Source organism: Halichoeres trimaculatus, unplaced genomic scaffold (assembly GCF_033239565.1).
Source record: "Halichoeres trimaculatus isolate MK-OKI-2021-1 unplaced genomic scaffold, fHalTri1.1 fHalTri1_scaffold_5, whole genome shotgun sequence".
Lineage (NCBI taxonomy): Eukaryota > Metazoa > Chordata > Actinopteri > Labriformes > Labridae > Halichoeres > Halichoeres trimaculatus.
Genome location: NW_027437183.1, coordinates 31,378,997 through 31,392,693, shown reverse-complemented (window position 1 = coordinate 31,392,693; position 13,697 = coordinate 31,378,997). Strand labels below are relative to the sequence as shown.

Genomic DNA, 13,697 nt, shown 5'->3' with positions numbered 1-13,697 from the left:
TATGTTTATATATTTGTGTGTGTGTTTCATTTATGATTGTTAGTTAATATTCCAACCATCATTTCCTTTGTTTTGTTGATGAACTGCTGCTTTTCAGTTTTCCCAATGGCATGACATCCTGTATAGGAATGAAAGATGACTTCATCATATCACACTTTAACTTTTTTAGTCCAAGAGGTTGTTAAAATCAAATGACTTAATTTGGTTGATGTGGTAAAATAACGCTGTCTCAACAAATATAACAGATTGTAAGATGTGCGAGAAGCAGATCCTTAGAATCATGTAGACATCTTGATCTTGGAGCTTTATCCTTGTGCTGAAGAGAGAAAGCGCTGTGTAAAAAGAGAAGTCAAGTGATCAAAGCAGGCAGCGCTGAATGAGTGTCATGGTTATTTCTGGAAAAGCAGAAGGGATCGGGGCACTTTCTAGAGCAGAGGTCGCCAACCCGTCTATCGCGATCGACTGGTTGGATCTTTGAGGATTCAGCAAGAGTTGTGTTGAATAGCTCGTAAAATCCTTCTCATGTCTAGATTTTTTACTTACGAACACCTGTCAGTCACAGAGTACTGCTTTTGACAGAACTCATTTCCACGGCTGGTGTCCCCTCAGACATGATGCTGAACTACACTCTTGACCGAAACAGAAGCACGAAAAAAGTACAGACTCTCCTCTCATCTACCAAAAACATCATTGTACTTTGAGCACTGCAACCTCCTGCCAAATGATCTTTAGTCAACACATTTTCAGGCAGCTTGTTTCTCGTTCTTGTCTCCTGAGGTGTGTGATGCTAAGCACGGCGAGCTCCTCCTTGATCAGATGTCAGAGCAGGTGGAGGAGTCATGAGCATTAGCATACATCAGGCTGTCTGGGCTTCATGGTCTTACATTAAATCTCATTACATAAACAGGCTCAGGGGTTCGTGCTGAGTAAAGTCTCTGTAGCTCTTTCTGCGATGTAGTTCAGAGTAACAGATTTAGTTGTGTGCTTAGTGAACATAATTCAAACTTCAAGACATCACCCAAGACTCATTTATGTGATTAAATGTTCCTATAGATACACGTTGCTGTCCTTCCTGTTAATAATTACATGTTCGGTACTGTTACAGTTGATGGAGGCTGGGATGAGTGGAGCGACTGGACGGTGTGCAGCAGCCAGTGCAAGAGGCAGCGGAGCAGAGGGTGCAGCTCCCCAGCACCCAGACACAGAGGGAGGATGTGTGAGGGGAACAGCGAGGACACTGAGGACTGCACAGATGGACTTTGTACCCAGAGTAAGACTTAATTTCTCTTTGGTAAAATCATCCCTGTCATATTTTTCCTACACCATCACACGCTTTAATCACAGTCACAACATAAAAAATCATTAGTAGCACAAAGGACATTTATAAGAAAAAAAGATTCACATTTCAGATCAGCACAGCGGCTCCTGTGTGAGCTTCACACATCACATTTTATGATACAGCGATCATTTCAAGAGGTAAGAAGTGAAAACAGTCCCTTGTTTCATTAAGATAACTTTAAAAAATTCTTCCAGATTTTAATTAGTGTTTTGAAATAGAAAGTCACCTTACTGGTTTTACCAAGTAGACTGTCTCTTCAAAAAACAAGAGTCGAGCTGAACATCAAGACAAGATGAGAAGTCTGACCTCATCTTAACCCACCATGACTAGAGACTTTTACAGACATCACTAAGTTATAGTGGTATTATTAAACTTCCTTTAAAGGGGAGAAACCTGGAGCAGAACCAGACTCATGTTAGACAGACATCTTCTGAGACCATGATGGGGTTAAAGAGAGCAAGAGATGAATATGAAGAAAAATAAAGGGACAGCAGCAGCAGGCCATCTACAGCAAAGAATCATAGAAAATGAGCCTTCAGAAAGATCCCCGGTCAGTAACTTTATATTTAGACATTTAGATAAAAGTTAATGACAGACAGGTAGGTCAGTCAATCTGAGTCTATAGCAGCATCGCTGAAGGATGGTTCACACCTGATCCAGCCCTAGCGGTAAACTTTATCAAAAAGGACTGTTTGGGGTCTACTCCTGAAAGTAGAGATGGTTTCTGGCTCCCCAACCCTGACTGGTAGGTGATCTAAAGAAGAGGAGCCTGATCTCTTAAAGACTGATCTCTCATACTACTTTCAGAGGCTGTATGTGTGATGAGCAATGTGCATACTGAGAACGCAGTGATCTAGACGGACAAGCTTTTAAAGACGGGATGGTTTATCAACATTAGGAGCTTTGTAAGTCAGAACAAGAATTTAAACTCTATTCTAGATTTTATAGGAAGCCAGTGTAGAGACGTGCACTAACACTGGAGAGATGTGCTCTCTACTCCTGGTCCTCGTCAGTACCTGAGCTGCAGCGTTGTGAACCAGCTGAGGAGTCCTCATAGACTTGTTAGGACGGCTGAATGAAACAGAGTTGCAGTAGTCCAACCTGGAGGAAACCTGCATGGACTTGTTTTTCATCACCCTAAGACATAATGCGTGTTTTTTTTTTCTCCTGACTTAAACACAGCTTTTTTCAGTGCTTATCAGAAGTCCAAAATGCTCATCAAGTTAATTGAACACTCTAATTTCTCCATAGGTGTGAGTGTGTGTGTGTGTGTGAATGGTTGTCTGTCTCTATGTGTCAGCCCTGTGATTGACTGGTGACCAGTCCAGGGTGTACCCCCCTTCACCCAATGACAGGTGGGATAGGCTCCAGCCACCCGCGACTCTGAGCAGGATAAGCGGTTCAGAAAAAGAATGAATTCTGAATGACTAAAGTCATTCAGAATTGCATTATTTGTAAGCAGGATTGGCATTGATTGTTTTAATCCTTGAATTTTACAGCCTCAACTTTTATTGGTTAAAAAATGACCAGATCTGATCCTGATTAGATATTTTCTTTTTTAATAACAACTTTGGAAAAATTACAGTGACATGTTTTGCTAAACAAGTGATTAGTTGATCTGAGTTCTGCACCCTTCCAGACATCCAGACATCCAGCAACTGCATAAGGCAGTTAATTTGAATGAAATATCATCTCCTTGTAGATCTTGAAATAAATTATTTTCAAATGTTTTCACATTTCCTATCAAAATAAAGGAAAATGGACATTTTTGTGTCAGTATCTGAGTTCCTGTTTTGAAATATTTAAAATTTGTCAACAAGGACTAAAACAATTACATTATAATTGACCTGTTTTAAGAAGCGTTCTTTCCAAAATTTATCTGTCTTTTTTTCTGTGCCAACTCCACCCAAAGTTTAAGTTTCACATGTTCCTGTGGCTTGTCTTCCCCATGTGTTTCCTGTGCTTCAGGTTTGGACAGCCCCAGTGAAGTAGCTCTGTACTCAGGTCTGGGAGCAGGAATCATCACAGTGGCGATCCTCATCGTGGCAGCGATGCTCTACAGGAAGAACCACAGCGAGTACGGCGTGGACGTCATCGACCCCTCTGCGCTGGCAGGAGGTTTTCAGTCTTTCAGCTTCAAGACCACAGGGCAAGGTAAGAGAGAGCGCCGTTATCCCCACTCTGAGACATGCCATCAAAGGTCGAAAGCAGTTCTGTTAAAAAACTGAGCCACAGGGGCGTCATGATGTTTGATGGTGTGTTTACATCACACAGAGCCTGAAGCCTCTCTGTGTCTGTAAGATCTACTATCAAAAGTCAAAAACAGACCTGTCCTCTGAGTTTGACACACCTGTTCCTCTTCATGTGAACAGTACCACAGTCCTTTGTAGTTGTGCAATGGCATTTGGTAAACACGGCCAAGATCATCAGGGTTAATGCCAACAATCTTTTGGCAGTCTTTGGTGAGCCAACACAAGGGTGCTCCCAAAATGGGAAACTGGAACTTACAAAGACCTGTGTCACCTCCTATTTTTGGTACGGCCCTGCCGTTCCTTTCTTTAACCAGTGTCTTTTTTTTTTTTTAGTGGTTGTTGTGTTTAAATAGAAGCATGACACTTTTGTTTCAGATACAAGATTTGTTCACTAATGAGATCAAATCTGACTCCACCTGTGTTTTCAAATTTTATTTGCACATGTTAAGTAAGGCTGCACGGTGGTGCAACAGTTAGTGCTGCAGCCTCACAAGAAGAAGGTCACTAGTTTGATTCCCCAGCTTGGCCGGTGGGCCTTTCTGTGTGGAGTTTGCATGTTCTCCCCGGGTCCATCTGGCTTCCTCCCACAGCCCAAAAACATGCTCATCAGGTTAAATGAACACTCTAAATTGTCCCTAGGTGTGAGTGTGGGCGTAAAAGGTTGTTTGTCTGTCTGTGTCAGCCCTGTGATTGGCTGGTGACCAGTCCAGGGTGTACCCCGCCTCTCGCCCAATGACAGGTGGGATAGGCTCCAGCCACCCGCGACCCTGAACAGGATAAGCGGTTCAGAAAATGAATGAATGAATGATTTTAAGGTAAATCACACAATTTTTTTCAAATTTATAAGGACATAAGAAAACATTAATGTCAATAGAAAACTGACTTGTTATGATAATATTTTAAATTTACTTTGACTTGATATTTTTTATACTGTTTACGGACAACATACAACAGAGTGGCTCTTTAGCACCATCCACCACAGTGGAGGTGTGGAAGTCATATTTTACTTCCAATTTGGCTAAAATATGATTTTTTTATTTTGACAAAAAATCAATATTTAGAGTTTAATTATTGATATTGTGGTCAAGTATCGCAATTTATTGCTGTATCAATATTGTTTCACACCTCTATTTGAAACCAGCAGTTTCAGTGAATTTATTGTTGACGGAGAAGGAGGGTGGAGGGGAGAAATCCAGTGTCAGGGGTGTGAAGAGGGCATAAGGTGTGAGGCCGTTGGAGGCTGGTGAGTGTTCGGTGAGATTGTGGCAGCGTGGCAGAGATAAGGTGGTTGCACTAGGACTTGTGGAGGCACTTATAAAGTAGGAAGCTTGAATACTTCCAGCATGAGAGAAACTCTAGAGAGCCGGCTGTAATAGTGTGGCACTACAGGAGACACAGAGCAGAGCTTAAGTGCTGGTGGTGATTGCTCTGTTGAGCTGCAGACGACTTGCAGAGGAGCCACTGCAGGAGTGAACTACACAAATCTCTGTAGGGGAAAGAGGGGAAAACTCCCCACAAAAACATCCTCCAGAGGTAACAACTAATCCAAACAAAGCAATCACCACAATGCAGTGATTTTAGCAGCAACAAACACAAGGTGAGGCCTTAAAGATGCTTTTTTATGTTTGTAAATGTGGGATGAATCCTGTGACTAAAGCAGATGCTAACACAACAGCTGTAACAGAGATAAAAACTGCAGCCAGTGCCCCAGTTGTATGGCTGTGATTCACTTCTCCCATCATTCTGTTTTTTTTTAAGTGTATGATTGAAGATTTATCAGCCTTGTTGTAATACAATCCACTGTACAACAGGAGATAATCATGGTTGAATACTTATGATTAAAGTTTACAGGCGTGGTTGATGTCATAAGGGTGTGACATCACGAGCACAAGGGTCTTTTCCTTTCTTCCAAGGCTTGAGGAGGCAGTCAAGTGAGAGTGGGAGCTCTTGGTGGTTTTCAGTGGATGCAGCAGGTCATCAGTTCTGTCTAAATAGGCCACCTCTTCCTGCAGACTGCCCGCTGTGCCCTCCATCTGCCACAATCACTCTTTTCCCATGCCCCAGCCAGGGGTCCAACAACATGTTGAACACTCCATCAGCCCCAATTTATTCCCAAGGAAGCAGCAAAAGTGTTATTTTGGCTTCTGCTGTAATGAATGGGTCGTTACCCAATCCAGAAAACTCAAAAAGTGTGGGTTCAAATTTAAACCAGACCTAAGTCTGTGTTACCAAGTTACCCATCCTCCTGGTTTCCAATCAGAGGTTTATTTCTAGATTCTCTGGTCTCACCACTGCTTTTAAATCTCTCCTGGGCCATTCTTAAAGATGAGCCTGATCATCCTCAGAAAAGCTGTTGGTGCACTGCCTCTAATAAGCAACTGATGAACAATAAAACCCTAAATTTAAAAAATAATAACAATAAAAATTACCGTATTAACCCGAATGAAAAAGAAGTTTGTTGTTGTTGAAAATAATGTGAAACTTGGGAGGGTCGTCTTATAATCAAGGTTTAACTATTGAGACATGCTGATGGTCGTCTAGGTACGATAAACGCCCGCTTTTTGTAAAACCAGTGACCTAACTGTGGCTGTGGTCATTTGTCAATCACAGCAGAGACGCAGTGACAGGAGATGAGACGTAAAGAGGTGATTATCCAGAGTGGAATGGACCAAAAGTTGGGAAAGTTAACTGACAGCTTAGGCGGAGTTAGGATGCTAATTCTAAAATAATGATGGCCAGGAGTAGAGACCAGGAAGACCTGTCAAGCAGCCAAAAAATATGGAGTTACAGAGTGCAATGCCTGAAGATTGGGCATCCAAAAAGACCACCAGAAAAATGCAAACTGTAAGAAAAACTTATAATGGTTCTCATAGTGTCAGTTTCCAGTGGACTGACAAGAAGGTGTATGAGTTTGTTACTTAGAAAAATAACAAAGGCAGGTCCGTTACAAGAGCTGTCATCAGAATTACATTTGAAACACAGATCTTATTGGTTGTATTTAAAGCCATATATTAAAGCAATCTGTTACAATAATTTCAATGATTTTCTCAGAATTTCAATTAAAAGTAGTCACAAAATAACTTAAGGTTGTCAGTGTCTTTTTCTGAAGATTGGTCTAGAAAAGAGAGGGGTTATCTTATAATCAGGGTTGTCCTATATTCAGGTCAATACGATACTATTGATTAAGAAATATTAATGTCCGGTAAGCTCAACTTCAGTGTCCAATGATCTGTTTACAGTTAGCAGTAGCTAGTGGGCAGCTGAAACTTCTGTTTAAAGAGGGGGTATGTCCCTTTTTTAGTCTTTCAAACCCCTTACTGCCTGAATTGTTATCGACTATATATATATATATATATATAAAAGTTTTAAATTTTGATATAGCAAACACAGTAGTTATTAAGTTATTCTATATGTATAGGTATAATAAGTTCACCCTCCGATCAGAATATTGTGACATGGTGGATTTGATATCATCTTTGGTATGTGCAGAATATGAATTAATAGGAAATAGCAGCATACAAAGGTCATTTCAGCTGCATCAAGACCTGTTGGGGTCTGTCGCAAATTCACAATAACCTGTGTACAGGAGTTAAAACCCTTCTATGATGTTCGGGTCAAATCAGACCGATTTACAACTTCATTCAAACATAAAAAAAATATTTTTCCTCTGATCGCATCAAGGTCTCATGATATCCTCCACACCAGGCATTTGAACATATAAAATTGCTGATCACCACTTTCATTGAATTTTGACTGGTCCAATCAACTTTGAAACACCTGTGGTGTTCCCGGTCAAAATTGACCGGCATAGAAAATGAATGGGTAATACTATATTATGTTCATCCATCAGATGGGAAAACATCCATGCAGACACACACATCCACAACCACCACCCCCTCTCCCCTCACGCACACACACACACACACACACACACACACACACACACACACACACACACACACACACACACACACACACACACACACACACACACACACACACACACACACACACACATACATTTAGGCTGAAGAATTAGGTGGCAGTTATGGGAGCCTGTCTCTCTCTTGCACGCTTGTGTGCCTATCCCTCCACGAGAACCACTTTCCAAACGAATGCATCATACCTGTTCAAAGGCACATCAAACAAAACAATTAAGTGTTTGTTTCTGTAACATGTCTCTTTCCCGCGCTTATGTGGCTATTCCTCCACGGAAACCACACTTTCCAGACTAAACAATTTATCACATCTTTTCACAGACACCCTGGTAATCTTACATTTAAAAACTTGGTCCGTTTGGATAATTCTTCTAATGTTCAGTGTCAATTTTTTTGTATATTGACTTCATTCATAAATTTTCACTATGAGTTGGAGATATTGTTTACATCATTGGAAGGGTGTTAAATAAAATCTGGTGATGATTATGCTTGAATTATGTTTTTTGTGTTAATATAAGAGAAGTCAAACCAGACCAGTCAAATTTGACCGGGAACATCAAAGTAAGGGGGGGGTGACACGAACATAATACAAGGGTTAAAAAGTTCAGACAGAGGCTGAAATAAGGGTTTTCCCAAACAGAGGAAAAATAGGGATTTGTTTTTTTAGCTGTAAATCAAGTTAAGTTAACACAGGGGTACCAGAGGGACAGTTTAAGGCACCCTGCTCCATAAACCCCCTTCACTCTGATTGGCCAGCCTTCTACAGGCCTGTTGGAGCCGGGGCTGTGGGCAGACCTTGGTGTTTGAGGCCCAGCCCCTACAACATGATGCCAGTTAGGAGAGTCTGGTGTGACATCTTCATCATTTCAGCAAGTTTCAAGAAGATCTTGTGAAAAACATGTGAAATCTTTAGAGCAGAGCATCTTGATCGGTTTACAGAGAGATTCAGGGATATCTACAACATATGAGTATGGAGAGGTTTAAAAATCTCCACACGTTTCATATGAACATCCAGTATTGTTGCTTGACATATATGTTTGAAATGTGGAAATCAATAATACCCCTTCAATATTCATGATACCGCATCAGCCAGGAATACTGTTTTAATACACACAACCATTTACTATCCAGTTAGATTTGGCCTGATGGCTCTGCTGTTGAGTTTTCCCCTGAGCAGCATGCTCAGCATGTTTCTGGAGGTATGTAAAAATCCCTCAGGTCTACAAAGCGGGTGGAGATGGTGGATACATTAAAAGAGATTCTGTCTCTTCCATCATGTCAACAAAACAGTGGTGAATGCTGTTGAATTAGGATCTCGATTAGACTGACACAGACTTTTCTTTTTTTAAATCCCTCTGTAGACAATTTAGAGAAAAATAAGGGATTAAAAAATAATAATAGACAAGTAATTTTTTTATCAATGTTTTTGTTTATTGTAATTGTTTGAATAAGTTGCAGATTTGTTATAATGGTTATACGTTTCTGATGATAATTCTGTCATATTCAAGTTGTTAGGAAGACTAAATCAACAGTAGAAGTTCAAGAATGCCCATCAGAAACTCAATTCCTCAGAATAAATATCCCTCCAAAAAATGAACCAACATTAGCCTCCTGCCTCGCGCCCCGCCACCCAACAGCTTGGCAGCAAGGACTCAGTGACTGTTATCTTGGCACAGCTCGTTCAGGGACACAGGTCTGCCAAACAACTGGCAGTGTCATCACATCTGATGGTCACAGATGAAGACCCCCTCCAGAAGCTGTGGGGTCTACGCCGAGAGCTGAAAGTTTCCTTTCAATTACAAAGCAGTCACCTACACCCGCTAACCTCCTGTCCTCCCACAGGGCAGACCAGAGGAGCTGACTCCAGCAGATGTGTGATAGAGATCCATCTGTGTGTGTGTGAGTGTGTGCTTGGTAATTAAGTCCAACGCTCTGACCGTGGCTCTGTGCCCAGGACCTTCTGCCCAGGTTGTGCTCCCGTACCTCTGACTTACAGCTCACCTATCTGGACATGATTTTGTTGCTGATGCTGAGATTTAGCGGTTTAATGTGAAAAACGAATACAGAAAAATGATCTTTAGACCTTTTGTGACCAGGATTAAGTTTTACATGACCATAGAGATATATTTTTTTTTCTGGAGATTTGCAGATTTATCTTGACTTTATCTTGATCGTAAGGCTTCATTTCTTTTGGTTGCCACTTGATAGTGACGAATAACTGCTGAGCCATCATTATGAGTGGTGATCACAGCAGACACACACTGGTAACATTCAGCATATGACATGTGGAGACCTTCAGTAGCTGCTACATTCATTCTTCTACATCTGGCATTAAAGCAGGAGTCTCTGTGGTAGAGTTGTCTTTCAATCTGAAGGTCCCGGGTTCAGTTCCAGCTCTTGCAGTCTGATGCTGAAGTGTTCTTGAGAACAACACTGACCCCAAAATGCTTCTCCTGTTGGTGTGTGAATGTGTGTGAATGAGATTAGTTGATTCTTTTTGACAGTCTAGCTCCAATGCCCACTATTACTACAAAATCAATCAAAGAAATCCTTTTCAGCAGAGAAAAACACAGATCTCTCTTCTCACTGCTAAACTTTTGCTGCAGCTGGAGTGTCATCAAAGGGACTCTATGTTTTAGGGATGCACGATATTGGATTTTTGCGGATATCCGATTTGCTGATATATCGAAATCCCTTTTGATCGTTACCGATACCGATAATCACAAGTTTGTTTGTTTTTTTCACTGTAAAGAAAGCTAAGTCTATCCTGTACTGGAATTGATATGTTACTCTTATTGTGACGGTCTTATTTGTTTAAGAAACACACATAAAACAAGACAAAAAACCTTTGATTTTTACCATAAATAAGAAATGTATTTATTTTTTCAAACTCAAAACATTCATTATTGAAATACAGAAACATAATTTCTTTAGATCACATGAACTTTAAATGTACAATGCATTTTTAAACATAACCAAGTTGCATTTGATTATTTTAGAGCTACTGTAACAACCTGGTGACAGACACAGAGCTCTGCAGTGCAAATAAATGAAGTGCTACATTTTATTTAAGGAGCTTATTTTTCAGATGGAAAATAATAATAATCCTAACTGAATAGCACCTTATCGGCTGTGACTATCGGCAGAAATTTTCATATCTGCCGATACCGATAAACATGTTTTTAAGCTTTTATCAGCTGATACCGATATTGTGCCGATAATACCGTGCATCCCTACTATGTTTACGTGTTGTATGGATTGGTCAGTTTGAACAAGGGTACTGAGAATTGTCATTTGGAAATGACCAATTTTTTGGGGGGGCAGATAACCTCATTTTAAATTGCCGAGAGATCACCTTCACAGTAATTACAGAGTCTTTGAAATCCATTATGGTTCTCAGCAAACTGTGAATTCAGTGCTGTCGGAGAAAAACAAACAAATAAAATCTTTCAGCCTGGTTAGTTGTTTTTGCTGCCCTGCATTTGGGAAGCAGCTCAGACAGTCTGTGGTGAGGGTGTGTTAGTTCTTCCGAATTATTTTTGCTGAGGATCCAAGTGATAGTAATACTCTGCAGGGAGGGCAGCGAGCCGCTGATAATCTCCTCCCCTGAATGAATGATCCACTGCAGAGTCACTCACTAAAGAGGATAGTGATCCTAGCTGTTTGTCCTAAAATATTTATAGGTAAACATATGTCTGACCTATTTTGTTAGGTACATGTATCATTTAAATCTGGGAAAATATCTTAACTACTGCTCAAAAAAGGAAGGATGATTGTTAAATATGTGAGTGAAATTGGCAGTGATACCCTCATCTTGATTACTGCTGTTTTTTTATGGTTTGTTTCTCTAATAAAAAATTAGCCTGAACATCAAACATGACATCTCTACAGTAGATTATCTTTGCACAAGTGTCACTATTTAAGGACAGTCTTTTTTTATTTACAATTTTGAGATTCTTACCTTCAGGAATACTCACTGCAGAGGCTTGTTGTGTTAATTTTAGTGATGATAGCATTATGGTGAGGTTAAAAAAAAAGACCCCTTCACAATGTTTCATCAAAGCAAAAATAACTTTTTTTCTACTTCTTCAGTTACCTTGTAAAAAGGCCATGTTTTCAGTCTGTTGATCATCCACACTGTAATTTGAAAGAAAGAAAGAAAGAAAGAAAGAGAAAGAAAGAAAGGGGGCCACCCTGAACAACTTGAATAACCTCAGGGACACACCTGAATTTTATTATGCCTTATATTTAGGTAGTCAGGAAAGGAGATTTCAACTTTTAATTGAACCCCATCTCTGCACAACACAGCTCCCAGGTGAAGTGATTCAAGGTGACTGCATGACTGTGCCATTTCTCCATCTCTGCAGGCAACCCTCTGCTTCTCACCTCCTCCAAACAGCCTGACTCCACAGTGGGCCGAACGTACAGCACTGCCCTCTGCTTCCAGGACAGCTCAGAGAAAGAGCTCTTTGACCCCCTGCCAGACATCAAGGTGAAAGTTCAGAGCTCCTTTGTGGTTTCGCTCGGTGTGGCTGAGCAGGCAGAGTTCCACGCGACAGTCCCTGCCAAGACCTTTCCACATGACCTGATCCAGGACTACAACAGCACCTCTGCCAGCTGCAAGACAGGCTTACTCACCCTCAACGGAGCCATCAGCACAGGCAGAGAGCACCTCAGGACCAGCAGTGCGTTTGGCAGTCAAGGAGGACGGCTGATGGTGCCAAACACAGGTGAACTTTATTTAGAAAACTCAGACTAAGTTTTAGCTGAAAAGTGCTGCATGATTCTTAGTTTTTAGTTATAAAAAGTCAGAAGAGCTCACAGTATGTGCACTCAGTCACCATAATGAGAGCTTTAATGCCAGGGTAAAGAGGGACAACATAAACTGAAATCAGATAATCTGATAAAACCTTAACTAAATGGAAATATTCAAACATTTATTAAATGAAACACAAGTATTTACAACTGCCACGAATCCTCCGTGTCTGATTACTAAAGGAAACTTTCGGTAGGTCTAAGATATCACCTTCCTCATATAAATTAAAATGTGTTGTAATAGAAAAAGAGTCCTGGTCTCTGTTTTCCAAGCAGTAATGACCAGCATGCTTTGGTCAGTGCAGGACAAAACTATCCATGTCAAGAGCTAAAGCATACAACATCAAAGAGATCCCAACTATTACCAAATCTGTTTGAAGCTGAGTTTCTAAAGAAAAGTTAGTGTCTAAACTTTATGGAATGCTTTAGATGAGCAGCAACACTGAGCTGTACTCTTTCTTGATTTGTCAAAAGCTACTGACGCAGATGACCTTGGTGTCTTAAAAACACAGACTAAAGAATATAGAGCTGTTAGAAAAAGTGGTTTCTTGGTTTTCTAGTTAAGATGCTCTGACATGATCTCAGTCCATAAAGGTGTGCTGTAGGGCTCTGTGCTAGGTCCACTTTTGTTTACTAATTATGTAAGTAATCTGGGGCTAAATGTAATTAAAGTAGAGGTTGACATTTTTTCGGGGATCCCGTGGGACACAGGATTCACAGTATGGGATTAAACTTTACTATTAATCCCGGGATTGGGATGGTACAGGATAAAAAAATGTATGGAGCTGGAGTGGGAACCAATCAGGACAAGGCAAAATATAATTTGTGACATATGCCGCTATTTTCTATTTTATTTTCGGTAAGCCTACTCTCTAACCCAAGTGAAAAGAACTACACTTCCCAGAAGCCAACCGTAAACTTATAAGAATGGGGGAAAAATCAAATGAAATTCAATTTATTGCCTAAAAATTAAAAGAAGGGGAAAAATGGGAGCAGTACAGGAGTGGGAGTCATTTTACCAGGAGTGGTATGAGACATGATTTTTTTTCTGTGGGAGTGGGATGAGACAGTAGTGAAAATCCACTATCACTCTTTAATCCAAAGCTACTGATAACACTGTTCAGCACTTGCTCATTTGGCTGTGTTTAAAGTAAACTGCTCCATTTGTAACTTGTTTAAATGCAGATAAGTATAATAAATTCAGTCATCTCCGTGACATCATCCGTCTGTTTCTGGAACCAAGTAGAGAAGCATATTGTCAACAGGGGCCATATTGGAAATGGGTTGGGCTTTGAGCGTCCTCACTACCTGTACCCTCCTGCCAGTCAGCTAAGCTGTTCCTCTGATTGGGTG

The 13,697-nt window shown here is 40.6% G+C and overlaps 1 protein-coding gene across 1 annotated transcript in view; it reads left to right on the top strand.

Moving 5' to 3' along the window:
• unc5db (unc-5 netrin receptor Db) overlaps positions 1–13,697 on the top strand; it is a 75,753-nt gene that overhangs the window by 48,063 nt on the left and 13,993 nt on the right. The window contains exons 7-9 of the mRNA XM_074670332.1: positions 1,106–1,270; positions 3,308–3,493; positions 11,897–12,259. Of these exons, the coding sequence (XP_074526433.1) occupies positions 1,106–1,270; positions 3,308–3,493; positions 11,897–12,259 (714 nt within the window). The remainder of the gene's footprint in view (positions 1–1,105; positions 1,271–3,307; positions 3,494–11,896; positions 12,260–13,697) is intronic.